General features: G+C 40.1%; 1 protein-coding gene across 2 annotated transcripts in view; it reads right to left on the minus strand.

Moving 5' to 3' along the window:
- LOC135260000 (zeta-sarcoglycan-like) overlaps window positions 1–19229 on the minus strand; it is a 231998-nt gene that overhangs the window by 15375 nt on the left and 197394 nt on the right. For both annotated transcript variants that reach the window (XM_064345028.1, XM_064345027.1), the window contains 3 exons: window positions 15008–15095; window positions 8055–8177; window positions 5262–5334 (listed from right to left, as the gene is read on the minus strand). In XM_064345028.1, the coding sequence (XP_064201098.1) occupies window positions 5262–5334; window positions 8055–8177; window positions 15008–15095 (284 nt within the window). The remainder of the gene's footprint in view (window positions 1–5261; window positions 5335–8054; window positions 8178–15007; window positions 15096–19229) is intronic.

Genomic DNA, 19229 nt, shown 5'->3' on the forward strand with positions numbered 1-19229 from the left:
TGAAGATCATGTCAAGGTCAGCGGGAGATTGAAAGCCATGTGTCTGTAATCTCTCTACATTAGAGCTGCTGTACAAGAAATCTATTGTCCGGGCTTCTAGCCCTTTCAGTCAGTTAGATTTAGATCTCTTTGATGGGCGGAACCGGGAATGTTTTTTAATGCACCAAAAGGACACGTCAAGTCTTTTCTACTCTGTATTCTGGATACCTGAAGGCACACGCATTCGGCATTTTACCGACTAGGGCAAAGTAGCGGAGGCAGAAACACTGGGGCTATTCAAGGCCCGGCTTGATACAGTGTTAGATACTATCTAGCTTTTAGGTAAACTATGCATTACGTACAGTTTAGTGGTAGGAATAAATGGTAAATGGACTGCATTTATATAGCGCTTTTATCCAAAGCGCTTTACAATTGATGCCTCGCATTCACCAGAGCAATTAGGGGTTAGGTGTCTTGCTCAGGGACACTTCGACATGCCCAGGGCGGGGGATCGAACCGGCAACCCTCCGACTGCCAGACAACCGCTCTTACCTCCTGAGCTATGTCGCCCGCCCCTAGAATAGACGAGCAGCGTTGGGCTGAACGTCCTGTTCTCGTCTTACGTTATGTTAAAGACAACTGGTACTGTACATCTGAACCGGGCATGTGTACGTCCGCCTGTCAACCGAACCAAGAGGCATTCTTTACATGGGTCCAGTTACATTTTTCCCATTTCAGTAGATACTGGATCAGTATTCCGTTCTGTCCCTCTAACTGGCTGCGGGTTGAATTTAGAATTTAGATTCAGGCCACTGAACCGTGGAAAGATGCCTTTTCAGATGGATGTCCAAGTTTAGCATTTCTAAGTTAGAGATGGGGAATGTAGCTACCGATTACAAGTGCCATCAATGGTTTGTCAGTACATCTCTTCTGTCTGTGTCATTTCTTTTAGAAGCACTGTATGAATACATTTTTTTAATTGCAAGAAAATTATGTTTAGAGGAAAGTGTGTCATTTTTGACGCCTGATTGACTCCCACCATGATCCTGTGACAGATTTCTCTGAAATGGATGATCGTTTTTGTAGTGTCTAAAGCATGCCTCTGGTTAATTCCACAAAGATGCAGCAAGATGCATGTAACTGTATGCATGCTTTCCACCACAGAAACACAAGCTCTGGGGATAATCATTAAGAGCATTGTTATTGCCTAACAGATAAAAAGTGAGATATCTTTTTGGCAGAGATTGTGGCATGCATTGGCTTGTGTATGTGCAACACATGTCAAGGACACTATGAAGGTCAGCATCATGCCAATTAAAGTCCACTCTTCTCATACCTACTCCTAGATAATCTGTATCATTTTTCCACAGTTTGTTGCAAAATCATAATTTAACAATGGTGAGCATAAGGTTTGATTGATTTGATTAGATGAGATCTTGGAAAGACAACCATTTGGCTGTGGTTCCCTTGAGGGAATGCTTTGCAAACAATGCTGTATTAAAAAAAGTCCTTAAAATGTCTAAACTGCAAATTTACAAAATGCTTTATTTGCAATAAAAATATATTCCTTTAAGTCTTGTGGTAATTATTATACAAGTCATGGTAAGAATTATAATATTTTATTCATTAGTATTTATTTATTAAGACATAAACCTCCCATAATGCCCATAATACCTCTGTTCCTTATATGGACTCTCAGGCCAGTAACATCCCATAATAATATTTCTTAGACTATTGCCTTCATTTTAATTCTGCTCACTACAGCAACTGCTAAGATTCAAAGTGGCATGGTGTTAAAAAAAAAAAAAAATATTGCTTATTGTGCTGTTTTGGAAAGAAAACTCTAACAGATGTTAGTTAATATGTTATGACCAGAAGGTGTGTACACTGTTTATGTTTTCACTGAATGCTGTCCCAAGAGCTTGACCTCACCAACTGCTTTTGTTTATCTAAGGACAGAGAGCAATAGCTCTGGGCTTCAGTCATTGCCTTCCAGGGACCGGCAATATGAAATCCTGCTTCCTGGTCTTCAGGAAAAAAAACAAAATTACGCAAAAAAAGAAAAGAAAAAGGGGGACGTGGGTCGGACTTCTAGTTCTTGCTGCTGTCACTGTTATGTGAAAAAAAAACCCAGACAAGATTGATTTTAGTTTTGGAATATTGCAAGGAACATTTTTCGCTGGAATGCTGTGAGCATTGTGAGAATGTTTTGCGTTAGCTGGGATAGCAGGTTCTCCATTCAATCGATTCGCGGATCTTACCAATGGCAAACAGCATAGCCTAGTGCGGCACAGTGGGTGGTTTTGATGGCTTAAAAACACCCTGTAAAACACACTACATAATGGAAGGAACACCTGTAAAGCAAAAAACCAACCCCGCCCCCCCAGTTCACCTCACAATTCTCAGATTCACCCATCGTCTAGAAATCACTTTCCTTACAAGGGAATTCCCTCACTACAGGCCAGCTGTGGGAATCCCATGATGCACTGCTCTCAGTGCAAAAGGGACATGAATGAAATATGGAGAGAGCTGATTCAACAAAAAAAAAAAAGAAAAAAAAAAGAGCATCCATTTATCGTAGGACCCTTCAGGCCCATAAAAATATGTGAAAATCAAACTGCCATTGTAAATATAGCTTGCCAGAACATGCTGGTACTTTTGCTTTCGGCAAAATAGATGCCGAAGGAATTCTGGGACAGAAATGCGTAAATGTAAAAATAATCATCTTCTTCCTGAGTAACATTCAAAAATATTTCTGAAAGTTCAGAAAGTTTGGTGCTTTTAAAAATTCAATTAAAACTTTATCATCATTCGTTCTTGAACATATGATCTCTGTGGGACTGCTGCTATTAGGGAGAAGAAAGTTTTGAACATAGAAATTCTTTACATTCAAAAACCTGAAAATATGATATCTAAGTTATTAAAATGAGTAATTCTGTAAAATTTGGATCATGACAACATCAGTATTCATGCCTGCCTCATAAACTGGAAAAGTTGATGGAACTATTGCATACCTGTAAAGGTAAATGTATGAAGAAAACACCTGCACACTGCAGGACTACCAAACAGGTATCACATTTACAATTACCTAAGCTTCTGATCGTCTTTCCATCCTAAATCAGTCCCTCTGTGGAAGGATGGGAAACAGGAACGTTTGGTCTGTAATAAATGCGATACTGTCTTGCGAGTTATTGGAGTATGCCTGGGTCTTCCCTTTGATTACAAATCACAACAAAAGCAGACCCTAGCTTTGCAGTGCTGTATGGCAAACTACCACTCAGTCAGTCTCAGTTAGACCCCTCCCCCCCTTGATTCCAGCAATTTGATTGATTCCAATCTCATTATGCCCAGCATTAGTTAGCAGGACTAGTTGATGGTCAGTTGATGGACACTCTAGCAAGACTCAAGCAGGAGAACAGGCCATTTTGGTTGATAGTACTTTCCCCCATAGGAGAGGTAGAAGTTAAAAGATAGTAATTATACTTTTATTAGAGGGTGCCCCAGTGGTCAAACCCTCCAGCTAATCATGACGCAATGTGCATTTTCAAGTTAACAGCTTTTGCTAAGTGTTTCACAGAATTAAACCCATTGAAACTGACGCCTCACTGTTTATAAGCATGACTAGCTGCCTCGCACAGAAGCATTACATCTGATTTACAGAAAGGAGGATAAAACATGGCTGGGTGGGGGTGGGGGGGGGGGGGGGGGGATTCTGCTGGAGTTTCCTGATTGAGTTCCTGATGGGTTCAATGAGAGAGGATTGGGATTTTATTCAGTGAGAGAGGACTGGGATTTTGAGGTAATATGCAGTGGGAATAAAGAACAATAAGCTAGGCAGCACTATGTTCTCTTATCTGCAAAAGAAAGGAAGAAAAAACAAACAAACAAAAAACAAACTGCCAACTTTCACAATTTAATTTCAAAAAGGAAATACTTTCATAAAACTATACAATTTCCACTAATGCATAACGTTTTTTTGCAGTGGTAGATTTTTTTTATATTGGGATAGATTTTTAAAATAGCTACATATCAAAATATAAACATTGCATTTCTAAGTCCAAATTGAAGTATGCATGGAGACTCGGAAGTTGAAATTATGTCTGTACTTTTGTAGAAAGGAAAACACTCCCCCTTCATTCTGTTTTCAAACAGACACGCTGAGGCAAGAAACAAAGACAAATCAAGGGGTTTTAGACATGAATGTGATCATAACAATGAGTCATTTTGAAGGTAAAGATGTGGAGGAGAAGTACATAAGCAACAACAAAGGCTTAAAAACATATCCGACTACTGCATCGGCACTTGCCCTCCATTTATATTTTAATATGAAACACTCTCCCCATTTCTCTAGTTACAGCACTGCAGAACGGACAGAAGACCATTTAAAAAAAGAGTAAAAGCAAATTCAAAAGTCTATTTCAGCCTACACAGACAGCGATGTAGCTAAAGTTAAAATGACAGAAACAAAATCTAAACTCTTTGGTCTTTAAAACCAGAAGTCCAAATATTCTCTCGGAAAGGGTAATACCTATTTTAATTTCAACAAGGTATGATTTCCATGTCTTTTTCAGAGATGCTATAACAGAAGTCATTAGCCTTTAATAGGCTCTATCAAACCATTTCATGTTCCATTTACTTCAACTGTATAATTTGCCCACTTTAGGAGACGGAAAATGTGCTTGACATGAGAAAAAGGTTTCCATTTTTTTCTCGGAAATATGTCTTGTTATGCAACTCATCCACTGAATGGTTTCAATAAATATGCTGAAATGCAACTTAAACAAAATGAAATCACGCAAAATTGATCAAAATTGATTATGGTACACTTTATGCATTTGACTGAACAATCAATTTAATATTTTTGAAATATTAAGAGTAACATTCATAATGTATGTCAAGAAGAATTATCCCAAGTAAGATGATGGAAATGGTGTAAGCCAAGTCAAACTGTACAGTGGGTAAGTACAGTTTGTATTCTTAGGAAGCTAGTTCTGTTTGCTCACATTTTGTCAATCATTTCAATCATTATTTAAGACGATTCATATAATGAGGTAATTGCCTGATTTAATTATCCTACATTCATTACCAATAAATCAATGGCTGCTTTCTGTCTTGCCTGGATGTTTATCGTATGCAAAACATAACAATCAGGATCACAGGTAATACACGAAAGATTCTTCCTTGTGTCCATTAACATATACATACTGGTCGAGTGAGAACAAATTGGTGGCAAAGACTGAATTCATTTTAGGGACACAAAGTATAGCTGTAGCGTCTCTTACTTTAGATCCTGAAATGGCTCCGCTCGAATGTGAGGCGTTTCGACAGAGTGCTCAAAGATGGCGCCTTCGGTACCTGAAAAAAAAAACCGACAAATTTCAAAATCAAATGTGGGGTAGTGACCCCCAACCTTTTTTCGGGGTGCTCGGACCGGCGCATATGCCCTGTAGCAGCCGAGGGCACGGAGTTGCCATTAGGTGGGGCCAGCAAGCTGGCAGAAGCTGGGCAGAAGGATTCGAAATACGCAAGAAATCAAAAAGCAGCCAGGAGCAGAAGCACTCAGGTAACATTTCACTGAGCCCCTCGACAGCCCTTTGGACAATTAGCAGCTGGTGCGACGACCTGGGCGTTGTGATGATACAGCAAAAAAACAGTCCTTACAGGACTTCTGCTTCCGACTCATTTTAAATAGCTCTCACTTGAGTTCGCAGTGTGTCTTTGATGGTTCTGCTCTGAGGGAGGAAGGCTGGGAGTTCACACAGACAGAGAAGGCCCTACTCCACAATTAATCATGCACAGCCAGTGCTGCTGCGCGTGTCCCTCACAGTTGAGGGTGTAATTATTTGTATTGTACCGATGCCTTTATAGGAACGCTGAACATTTAAAAATGAAAATGAGCTTCTAATCCGATTAATAGATTCTACCAACGGGAAAAAAAAAAAAAGAAAAAAAAAACACCTTGCAAAGGACAGACCAATCAGGCGCAGTAATCAGACAACATTGCAGACTAAAGCAGAAGAAATTGAATTACTGTTGACAGTGGGAGCAAAATTGTTTTGAGTAGCGCTAATGTGTTTGCTTATCTCGCAGTGCACAGTCTCCGGCCTGGATTAGCTAAGCACTCGCCCTTAACTTTGGCATAAATACGCGAAGCGTTTATTATTATGAAGCATTTACATTTTGACAAAGTTTGATATGAGGTTAAAGACAAGCATTGAACTTGTTACTGAACTCTGGGGCCTCATTTATACAATGGTCTTGCGGTCATACTAGATTTTACCCACTTACTTATGCCCAAAATCACAATAGAGTAGTTACTTATACCTTAAACCTCTACTGTGTGCGTTTCCTGGTGGTTGTGCAGAGGTACTGCAGGGTAGAGAGGGGTGCGTGAACCCTCATGGTGGGCACTGTGCCAGCATAGTAATGCCTTCTTCAATAAATTTCAAGTTTGTTTTCTTTTCGAATCCATGCTTTAGGTGCCCAAGTCTTAACTGTGTGTATTTAGAAGGCAATGAATGTTTGCAAAGCGTGTTCATACAGTACGTGTTCTAACTGAAGTTCAGGTGCAATGCATAAATTACAGGTGTGTAAGACACAGATTGCATTGTGTTCAACGATACACAGCTTTACTCAATCTGAGATCATTCCATAAATCAGGCTTATGCACAACTAGAAAAATAATCTAAAGATCATGTCAAAGTCCACATACATTTTTTAAATAAACGAGGCCAAATGCTTCTGGTCTCTCAATACTTCCATGAACATGGAATGCAAAATCCCTATTGCCACTACTTCTGCAACATGCGAGACAAAGTTTCAAATGGTAAATAAAATAGCCCAGTCCCCATAACGTTGAGATATCTTCCCTCCTAACCTCCCAGATAGCATCCAGCCTTCCCTCCCGTGTTTTGAAAGACCCACTGAACAGATTGGGACAAATCTATTTGGGCCCTGACGACCGGCCCCATCTCCGCCTCAATGCGTCTCACTTGATCAAACTGGCAGTTTGAGTAATTGGGGAAAACAGTGGAGCGAGAAAAACAAAGTACAATCACATTGTCACCCCTGACCCCTAACAGCTCAGTCGCCAGACTGATCTGAATACCAGACAATTTCAGCCCGTACAGTACTTGTAACCCATAGCAACGACACGCTGGAGAATCCCTGCACAGAGAGGGTGCAGTAGGGAGAACTGCAGAGAATGTTGTCATAAAACTGATATGTCCGATTGGTATTGTGTAAAATCAACAGGCTTTATGAGTTTACACAAGAGCACAGAATAATATGTTGAAGAACATATGTAAAATTATTTGCAGTCACAGGCATAATGGTGCTATCAAGGGTTTGGCAACTTGATTTAAATGGCTGTTTCCAGTTGCACGATCCCAAAGATAAATGTACGTAATGTCAGTGAGAAGGTGAAAAAGTCTCTGCACTCTGACATGACTGTGTGTATTAGTGCAAGGAACGCGCCAGAGAAGACAGTGCGTCAGCTATGCAAAGATCAATGGTGAGACAAGTATAACAAATGTTAAGGATTAGGTTTCTCAATTTTCTGAAAATTGAATTTAACATTATTGCTTTTCCTACTGAACCATTCAGCTACATAACAGTCATTCACAATCTAGGCCTTGCAAATCTATGCAGTCAAACAGACGTCTGACCTCAAATCGAGGTCACAGGATTAGACTCAGATAATCGTTACCTGTCAAATGCGATGAAGAATTTGAAGTTATCAGTATTTTTTTCACCTCAACATACGATATGAGAAATATGAAGATGGATATGTGAATTTATTGATTACGGAAATGGAACTCCTTCCCTGTGTTTTTCAGGGTCAATAGTTTGACGAGAGCATTTCAGTCTGAACGGAAATCACTGGATTCACAGTACGCATAGTTGCTGTGAATGTGAATCGATCAGATCTACAGTATTACACAGAGCTCCATCTGTAATGGTACTGAATGTACTAGTGAGGGACATCTATGCCCCCTTGGATCTCCCCCACGTCCCGTACATCCAGGTAGAAAAATCCATTCTGGGGTCTCTGGGGGGAATTCTGAGGGTCTCACCTGTCACTCTGAGTTTCTCTGTGCCGACGGTGACCTCCTCTTCGTCGGCCGAAAATAGCACCCTTTCTCCATCGCTGCTCCGCACCTCGAACCGCTGGCATTGTGCTTCCACCATCTCCGATCCTAAAAGATAAAAAAAAAAAGCATGGCCCTGTTCAGCGGTGAGCTGAAACGGCACACGCGGTCGGTGACACCACACCATCGGCGGGAAACAGTGAGGGCAAACACTGAGAGACAGGAACACGGCAGTGCTTGACATTTGTGCCGATTTCGCAATGTCTGCCATTGACTTTCGCAAGCAAATTCAAAAAGTTTGTTTGGCTGATAGTTGGTTTTTGCTCAGCATCTTATTTTCCCCACTGAAAAAAGGACTAAAATAATACAGATAAAATAACAAATAAAAAGACAATACATTAATGATGCATGCGGTTCTGCGTGTGTTATGAAAAATAAATTAACAAAATACATTTGTTATTGCAATTAGGACTGTTGCTGTGGTCCCCTGTAGCAGCTAAGCCACTGTGGCCAATTACAGCAAGCTGATTCCTACTTCATTGTACTGTTTGCCACAAAGATTCTTCCATAAAAAAGTGACTCAGAGATTATGCTATTTTCAGAGATTCCTTTCATTATCCTAAGTTAAGACGATCATGTCACAAATGTCTGCAATGGGTTGCTGATCAAAGCATCCAGGCACCAGAATCATCAATAAAGGAAAGTAACACCCACAAGATTCTAGTTGAAAACATCATACTGGTCCTGATTTCCTTTATCGGAAACAGATTTATAGTGAAAAATCAAATGAATTAACCGAATTAAGACCGAATTTTTAAGACCAAAATATAATTTCATGACCTGAGAACACATGACCAGGAACCACAATATAAATATGAAATAGCTTTTCTTCCTGTGACAGATGTCATAATAGCTTCTTCAATATTCTCTTTGAAACAATCCTAACGTCTTGGCATAACCTCAGACGTTGACGCTGAGTAAAATGTTAAGAATTATTACCAAAGAAACAAATAGGAGGGGACGCACACAAGATTCTGAACGAGCAAGATACACACACTATTATTTAACACTTTACTTTTAACTAGACACGATAAAGCCGACACTCCCTGTAATGTATGTGTCATGACACCCGTCCCATGCTGTATTACACTGTCATAGATGGTTATAATGGGCATTAAGACACGGCAGTATAATGTAGGCTTTATTGCACATTACAGTGGTTCACTGAGCTGAAGACGCAAACATGAATTTTTGCGACGACTGTTAAAGGCAACATTAGATCAAAATTACCAACATAATAACAGTGCATAAATGCAATTGTCACCCAATAAGCCATGTGATTGAAGCTCTGTGAAGCTGGAAGCCCTGCTGCTTTTGGGGAAAATTGTACGCGCTAACAAAAAAGGAGAAGAAGAAGAAGAAAAAAAGCGAAAATCACTCCATCATTGCAAACCACATGAAAACGGGAGCACAGAATTCAAATTCAAACCGTCAACCGGTCCCAGGAAGAACCGTAAGCCTGGTGCTGCTAACTGCCACTGACAGGACAAATGGCAGCAGTACTGACGGCTGCCAGACTGACAAAAAACCACCCGCCATGAATAAACAACGAGCATTTAAAATGGCCTCCAAACGTTCCAAATGACTGCAGCTAGTTAAAGAGGAGTGGACTTTCCTCTGTACTCTGAGAACGATCCTGGGTTACAATTTGCTCTTGATTAAATTACCAACAGGGCCTTCTCTAGCTGAGCTGTGGGTGCAGAGTTTTAAGAAGTTTATTTAATGGTTTCCAATCTTTTATGTTCTTTTTTGTTGTTGTTGTAACAAGTAATTTACTGTCTAAAAAAATCAGGTTAGTAAATGAGGTAAAATTTGATAAAATAAATAAATGAGGTCTCTCTTAATATGCAGTTATTGTTCTCTTTGGCTACACGGCTACATGAATTAATTAAATTTAATAGTTAATGGAATAAAACCAAAAGTATCATAGCCACTTAAGATCCAGGGGCAATTAAATCCCGTTATAGATAAAAGGGTGAGAAAAAAAAGTGTTCCTAAGAAAACAATTCTCTTTAAATACAAAAGCTGTTTCAAACTCACAACACCCTCTGGGACCGTAATACTGTTTTTTTTCTCTTTTTCTCTCTCTCACATTTCCATATCTGGCTCAAAAATAAGTTTAAAAGGTCCCCATTTATTCTACTTTAGGCTATTGTATATTATTTCAAAAGATCTACCGCATGTTTACAAGGTTTTCTAAAAGAAAACAATGAGCTGAGCAGTGCTTGCAGTCTCTTACCTTTTTCTGGTTGGAAACTCGATTTTTATCAGCGATCATGTTATTCTCACTATTGTGAAAGACTTTGTGTACCTGGCCGCCTAATTAGGTACAGAGTTATAAAGTGCATTGAGAGCTTACGTCCAAGCTCTTACTATTGTCGCTGATAATTGTAGCTGAAGAGAGTAAAAATGCCCCATCAAAGTAATAGCAGCATATTTTCCAAATCAAGCATGTATTTGTTGCAATCATGTGACTGTTCGCCTTGTCCGTGAATCTCAGCAGGTGTACCTGCAGCGATTGTTCAAGAATGCATACGAACAGGAAACTATATGTTGCTAGGAGTGTTTATGCAAATAGTAGATCAATGGTGATTGGCTGCTTTGACTGAAATCCAGAATCAACATCAGATCTCTAGCCAAATCTAACTTGCATGTTTTACTGGTGATATTTCTATTTTTAGAAATGTCACGATTTAGAGATTTCATATTCTGCAGCTTAACGGGGACACATTAGACAATGCAACCAAAACGACTAAGAATTTAATGAAATAAGCAGGGGCCCATAATTGTGGTTCAAATAAGAGATCATTGGCTTGTGTGCGATGTAACCAGCTGGGGAAGTTTTGCTGAGTGCAGTGATGGGAAGGGATCCTGAATTTGTCAGTGTAGACTGTGGCTGTAAGTACTAGGAGGCGATATGTACTGCAGTTGGTCACAACATCACCCAGGGAAGGAGGGTTTCAGCTGGCAGAGTATTCCCCACTTTATCACGCAATAGTGACCGTCCTGGTCAACAGGGTGCCTGCAATCTGTCCGCACCAGCTGTGCCTGCTTTGCAGTCGTCTGGCACTGTGTCTATGCAGTAAACCGTGCGGAAAGGAGGGAAAATGGAGACACCGGCTGGCTGAGCGACCCCCCTGTGGATGCCTTTGGTATTGCATGTCTTCTTGAATTAACCCTTTGAAGAGTAGGTTTTCCGGAATGTTTTATCTATTTTTTCCCCCCCTAAATTCTAAGTCAGTGTTCTAGAATGGAGGGTGACCTTGTTGTCTGTCAGAAGGAATGAATGCATGTTAGATCTTTAGATGTTAGATGTTATAACTGTTACTACTGAATTCAGAAAATATAGGCCTCGAAATGGTGGCTAATAAATAAGGAGCAATGAGCTCCAGGTGTTTTATAGAGATTTAAATAAATGAAAATAAATTATTCCGAAAATAAGGCCACCAGTGAATATGAGCAATAAAGCTAAATATTACAGAAATTGCATCCTACAGCACTGGTGCACTTCAGGTGAGATCCTACTGATTTATGACCACTGAAAGATTAATTGTTTATCTAAGTTTGATTACAGCCATTAATAAAATGAAAAGCATCAGGCCATTTTTAGAACCCACATTAATCAGACAAGAGGGAAAAAATATCTTGCTTGAACGATTCTGCCTAAGTTTATTTGCAGAACCATTTGAAGAGAGATTATTTATTGTCTATAAATATTAAGAATTAATTTGCTTGAATGTGATTCAAAGAAGAAAATATCTCAGACAAAGAGAACGGCGGCTAGATATTTTTCCAAATAATGCATTCCAACTGCGCAGTGGATAAGTATGCGACCGTATCTTATCAATTTCCCCCCTTTAAAATGTTATCACTCTCAAACGAGAAACAAAATGGACCGAATGGTTTGGTGTGATTGTGATGCAAATGCAGTTCCCGAAAAAAAAAAAAAAAGAAGAATCTGCAGTGTGGAGCGGATTGCCTTAAAAAGTCAGACAAGTGCTGCCGGCCTCGCCCGCCGTAGTCCCCCCCCCTCCCACAGCTGCCGATGCAGAATGCTGATGCTGATGACGGTGGCCGTGTTAAAAAATGAATGAGTCGAGCGTGTGCAGACGCAAGCTTACGGCGGCATAATTACACTCGGCCAGTAAAGCCCTCGGCAGCCGGGGGGCCGTTGCCGTGCGCATAATTTCACTCTGCATTGGGTGCGCTGAATAATTTAATTAGGAAAGTCTGATATTTAAAAAAAATAATTGCATCAACAAGGAATATATGTGCCTCTGATTATAATATTACTACATGGACTATTTAACTATCATTCAGCAGTTGACCATTATTGTTCATTATTATATATTTTCTATTAAACTATATATCTGTATTTATTCATTTGTTTATTTGTTTTCAGTTATTTATCTGACCCTATCACATCATTGCTAGATAAAGTTATGCTTACACCAGTTTTTTGGATTCAGCGGACTGGTGCATCAGCTTTGTCTGACTTGGCCATCACATCATCTAATAACACACATTGATCATCTAATAACAGTCAATACTCATCTAATCTAACTCATGAAGGAGTATTGTACCTTATCGGACCTGTGTTTTGAAGTTGTTCCAATGACCTTCGGTATGCACTTACTGTACGTCACTTTGGATAAAAGCGTCTGCCAAATAAATGTAGTGTAATGTAATCTAATAATGATGAGGAAAGACAGCTGTTTGAGAAAATGCAAGATTCAATATCTAGTATAGAGGAGCTACACTATGAATAACACTCTCTTGACTTTATCCGTATTGGTAGATGGGAGCTACACTATTTTCAGTAACTAGAGTAACTCCCTACCTGTGTAAGTCAAAATTCTGTTTTACGTAAGCTGTTAATTCTGGTGAGCCTTTTCCTTACTGTCACTATAATTTGAAATTAAACAATTAACATACAGTAGATACACTGTAGCACTATTCCTGAAATGTCCTTCAGTAAATATCCAGCTGAATACATGGATTGTATGTAAAGAATGTACGGTGTGTAAGTCACTCTGGAAAAATCCTTAGGATGTAGAATGTAATATTGATAATGTTTCTCTGTTTTCAAAATGGCTGCCACACAGAGCAGAGTGCTGTAAAAAGAATGAACTCTACTGAATGAACAGCTTGTGCTGAGGGAGAGAGAGTGGGGGGGGGGGGGGGGAAGCTGACCTCTTTCATATCTGCGAGAGATCCAAGGTCAAGTATTTCTGTCAAAATTCAGCAAAAAAAAAACACAAACAACTCCAAGGCAATGCGGCACAGGTCAGGTATACTTGAACATGGCCAGTGGACTATCATTTGGCATCTCATTCAGGAGATGCAAGAACTTTGGCAGAAGTGAATAAGAATATTTTCTTCACTTTCAATTTAGGCCTTGCCCAAAACTAAAATAACTGGCGGCCCTGGAAGGTTTTCAAGGAAACGGGTCAAAAAGCCTGCATCTACTCCGCGTTGTCACGGTAACAATGTCTGCCGTTACATACAGAAAATATATAAAAAGAGCGAGTAAAAGCCTGCCCAGCTTTCTTCTGAGATCAACGTGTTCACCGCCATGAAAGATCTTTCAGTCTTATGCCAACCCATGACTAGATTACTGCTTATACAGTTCATCACCTTATTGAAGTTTGTGTACTATAATAGAACAAGTTCACTTTTCATTTTTATGTTCCCAATTCAAATAGCTGCCGACAGACTCTTTTTCAAATTAATGAGATGTTGGCTAGGAGGAAGCACCAACAATAAAATTGTCTTCCACACTTAGGAATTGGTTACAGGACCAGTGCCCGTAGATAATTTCATATCACTTAGTAACCCACTCAAAGGCATTATCTGCTGTGGATGTCAAACATCAGTGCCAATAAATATGATTCCGAATCCTAATAATTTTTCTAATCCATGTCATATTTTTTTAGGAGAAAAGTTTACAAAGGAAAAAGCATCTTAACTCTTGTTTAAAAGAGTGTTGTAAAATACACTCGTTTGTTGTTTAATAATTAACGTAAACGGACACAGGACTGCTTATTACGTCCCAGACAGATCACCACTGGGTTGGAATGCAGGCGAATGCAGCCATTACAGTGTCCCGCTTCAATTGAATGCTGTGTCATACTTTCTGTTAAGTATTTAAGGACAAAAAAAAAGACTTTTTTTTTTTGTTCTTGTAAGAGGAGCGTAATTATGAAGCTTAATTAAATTGGATGTAAATGAGATGGCAGATAAAGGTTCAGCATTGTGTGACAGACCTCCCTGGTGACTACGCGGCAGGAATCGAGGCCATACAGAAGGCGCCCAGGGGCAGGCCTTATGGCGGGGATCAGGGATCGGGGCAGTACCCAGGGGTACATGGAGGGCAGGATCGGGGTAGCACCCAGGGGCACACACAGGGCAGGATTGGGGCAGCAGCCAGGGGCAGGTGCAGGGCAGGGATCGAGGCTCACTTCAGCCTCTTTGTTTTCAAACCTGAAAACCTCCTAAGTTGGCTGGCCGTGGCAGCTGAGTACTGGGAAGTGCCTCAGTGCCCTGGAAGTCCCTCATCAGGGTCTTAAATAAACATCTGTAGTTGGAACACGTGTGAGCGCACGGACACAGACACACGTGCGCATGCACACACACATACGCACGCACAGATGCACACAGACACACGAGCACACACACAATAGCAACGGAAGTGTGTACCAACTGCTGCAGTCCATACTGTACACTGGAAATAATCACTTTTAATTAAGGTCAGGGTTCTCACTTTATCTGAAGCACACATATGTTTGAAATAATACATTTGAGTGTCCTCTGTGTCCCCCCCCCAAAAAAAGACTGCATGACTACATTATTGTCGGTGCATCCCATGGTGTACTCACCCACAGTAAGCTGTCCTGTTAGCTGCCCAAGGTCATTTCTGGCGTTCAAGGTCACATTCCTATCAGACTGCAAGATTAGTGGACTGTCCTGGGGAAGCAAGAGGAGTGGGAAAAGGAAGAGGGAGGGGCAGGAATGAGAGAGAGAGAGAGAGAGACAGACAGACAGACAGACAGAGAAAGCAAGAGAGAGAGAGAGACAGACAGGCAGAGAGAGAGAGAGAGGGAGAGAGGCAGAGAGGGAGAGAGAGAATGAAGGAGGAAGACAGGGAGATAAGAAAATTCATTAAATACGATATCACGCCTGCTTTTGAAACATTTTTTCCCGTGTGTTGCATCAGTTGCTGTTGTAGCCATGGCTGCAGGCCCGGCAGGCTTGCCCTCCGTGCCGAGGGTGAGGGAAATGTGTAAACGCTCCTTCTGCTGAAATCAACAGTCACTCTATAACAGGCGTAGAATTGGGATGCAGTGCACCATGGGAATGGTGTAAACATTTATTTATATAAAATTTGATTCATCTTCCCTTATAAAAAGGACTTTTCATAGAGTTCATGGTGCACAATTGGCAGCTGGAAGCTACACGACTAAGAAAAGCAAAAACATATTGATGTATTTTTATTTTTTTGTGGAATTGGAATTGTTGCAACCAATCTGACAGGTGGCTTAGTCACTGAAATAACGGCACAACTATTACACAAACATACTGTAAGGCTGCATTTTGATTTAGTGATCTTGTTATTAGTGCCATTAAAGACCTTACAGACCTTACAGTCCTTACAGTGTGTGTGTGTGTGTATGTGTGTGTGTGTGTGTGTAGTTATGTTAGTTCTTTCACAATAAGAAAACCTTCAATTCCCTTTCAACAATTTCAGTACACTCTCACTTTACAAATGCCTATTAACTGGAAAAATCATTACATACCAACATAGATGTGGAGCATTTTTCTTCACATATAGTAATTTCCCAAGGCTATTTGCTGCCATTGTCCTACTGTACAGTAGTTACAGGAAAGATCTATGCAGTCTGTGTCGTGTGTGAACACATTCTTTACAATAACACAAACTTCCGTGATACAGAGGCTGAGACTCAAGCTAGCGAAATCACCGTAATAAAAACGATTCGGCTGTATGTCATTTTCAAAAAAATGGAAAGACACAATAAAAATGCGCCCAAATATCACCCATGAAACAAAATAATCCGAATGCATCACCAGTTATTCCCATTCATTTATTTATTTCATTAGTTTTGTTTTGTTTGCGTATTGATTTTATCCCCCACCTCCGGAAACCCATTCATTGCGTTTATTTGTAATGAAAAAGATAATGCGAGCGCAGCCAGTACTTTATTTGCCTTGGATTTGCCCATTCAAACGCAGCTGCATTTTGGTGAATTAAAAAGGAAAAAAAGAACTCACGCCATCAAGGAGACTCTCAACGAAAGCAGCCCATTCATTCAACAGCTGGGCACCTGCTGTCCATTATCCTCCTTACACCGCTTTTTCATGTTTATTAAACCAAGTAAAACCTTTCTGAAGGGAAAAAATAAATCACACCTGCTTTGCGCTATTTTAAGGCCCGCTGGTTTCTCGGGCGACATTTAAAATGCGCACCGCAAACAATTCTGAATGCCAGACATCTTTTGATTAATCCAGACATCTTTGTTTAGTTTTTGTCCGTTAATGGCATTGTCTCGTTTCGATTTTATCCGCAAACGCATTTAACTCGGAGGTGCGAGTCTGCATCTGAAAGCCTTTCAGTGGAACTCAAAACAACTTGAAATTAGCAGACTGGGACATTTGATTGTGTGAATTCCAATAAATGGTGTCAAATGTTAGTATATTGGCGTCATTATAATGAACAATAAGAACAAGAATAAATACCAGCAGTAATATTGTCAGTCATGAACAAGGGTCAAAGAGTCAACTGGGAGTGGCTTTCAAAATCAATTACATTTCGATGCAATTCTCAGCATCTTTAAAAATATAGATGTGATGATTCAGTGCAAGATAAACAAAGATAAAATAACTGTTATTATCATTATTATCAATTATATAATCACACAGTATTTAACATCAGTAATACTAATTTATTTAAGCTGAACAACCACATCATCAGTTGTCTTCAAAAGCAAAGAGTGTCTGCACATTCACATATGAATGCACACAAAACCATATTTGGAGAACACCAATGAGAAAGCTAATGCTAAGTTCTCTTAAGACACTTCAAATTGTATCGATAAAATGGTATAATCCAGGTTGGTTGAAATGAATAATAAAGGCAGCATTTCAAATGCTAAACTTAACGACTAGTCATTTCGCAAGATCATTTATTTCACTCAGCTATGTAAAAGTATTTCCCTTATTCTCTCTTTCCACATTTTCCATCTAAAAATATCTCTCTTCTTTCCTGCCAAGTCTGATGAATTTTCATCCATCATTTTTTTGAACAATTCAAATGCAATAATGAAGCAATACACAGCTATAAATATTTCCTGCTATCTATTGTACGGGCATTTATATTTCTTTACATATTTAATACTTGTCCTGTTTACGTACATAAATAAGTTTTTACAATAGTCTATAATTGCAGGTGATTTACTATGAGCTTAACAAAACAAGTTTAATAAAATAATAAATTTGTGCAAAAAGAGGGGTTTAGCCAAATGTAAGGTGCAAACATGTTTTCTTAAAATCATCCATTCGCCTATTTTAGCCACACAGTGAAAGAATGACCAGTAACACTTTACATGAACTATACACCACAAAGCCAGCACCACAACGCTGTATGTGTGGTATGGCATGGTCATGGCAACATAGCTGAGCTCATGATCGAGGTCATTACGCTGAGATAGCGTATATTGCGCTTGCTTTGTAGCGGTTACATTTAAAACTGCTTTGTGAAATCTCCTGGATACATTTTGACAAGAATTCTTGTTATTATTGATGGTTTTATTATTTTAATTTTTTGTTATCTTTTTACTGTTGTCTTCAGTGTTACTGTAGCTGTTTTGTGGATCTCTTTATCTTTACTATGTGAAGCGCTTCGTCTTGCAATCTTGCACGAAAGGTGCTATATAAACAAACTGTGATTTGATTAGATTTTTGATTGACAGTGATATGGCGCCCAGGTATATGGGCAATAGACCTTTGGAATATGGGCAAATAGATGCTTTCAGTAACCAATACCAGGGACACAGTTGGTGATGTCATGGAGCCTTGATGCTCTCCTCTTTGGGCACAGAGGGGACCCAGCCTGGTGGGGGGCCCAACACTGTGGGTCCCCTCCCCTCCCCTCCTGCTCCTGCTGCTGACGTAACCTGTGGGGACCCCCTTTTCCCCGTCCGCCCACCACCCGCAAGCCTGTCAGCACCAGCACACGGCTAATTAGCCAGGGCAACGGTCCCAATCGCGCTCACTTAGACCCGCTGTCCGACAGCTTGTCCTGAGCTGCGATTCGCTGTCACGGCTGGTAACCGCAAGTCGCCACGTCATGATTAAGGCGGAGTTACGCGGGCCGCGTGGCACGGAGATCGAGCGACGTGTTACTAAGCGGTAATGTGCTCCCCTAGCAAGCGCCCGTTTGCTAATCGCCGCGGTTTCAGCGAACCTACGGAATGCTGCGGAAGAGAACGCTATCTTCCAAGGGACGAATTAAAAAGCGATTATGTTTAATAGGCTCACTTAAATCTGAAAGCAGATTCCACGCGAGTCCACAGCGATTGTTTCCCTTTTTAGTAAATGAAACTGTAAGTTAACAAGATTCGGGTGGTTAATGAAATACGCGGCGCGAGCTAAATTCATCAAAGCGTGAGCCTAGGCATCGTGCAGAAAGGAAAAGCTGATTCCCAGGTGGGGTTCTGCCCTTAAGTGCTGAAGATCAGGAGAGGTGGAGAAGTACTTCAATAAGCCACGGATTGAGGCATGTGGTCTACTGTATTCTGTGGAACTCTCTGCAATTAATATTTATTTAAATTAATTTTATTTAAAGTTAAAACATGTAAGTAAAATGTCAAAATATTTCACTTGGTTCTTGGTTAACTTAGCCTATACATACTGAAATTAACTGCTTGGGTATGCTTCTTTATATTATTATTAATTGCTCATGTTAATTACGGAATTTTTATACAAATTTTATTACTATTTTGTGCTGTGATGTGCGTTCACCAGGCAGACCTGACAAAGACAGATGAAGGCATGGAGTATGTGGGCTGTTAGGTTTCCTCCAGT

This window comes from Anguilla rostrata, chromosome 7, assembly GCF_018555375.3.
Source record: "Anguilla rostrata isolate EN2019 chromosome 7, ASM1855537v3, whole genome shotgun sequence".
Classification (NCBI taxonomy): domain Eukaryota; kingdom Metazoa; phylum Chordata; class Actinopteri; order Anguilliformes; family Anguillidae; genus Anguilla; species Anguilla rostrata.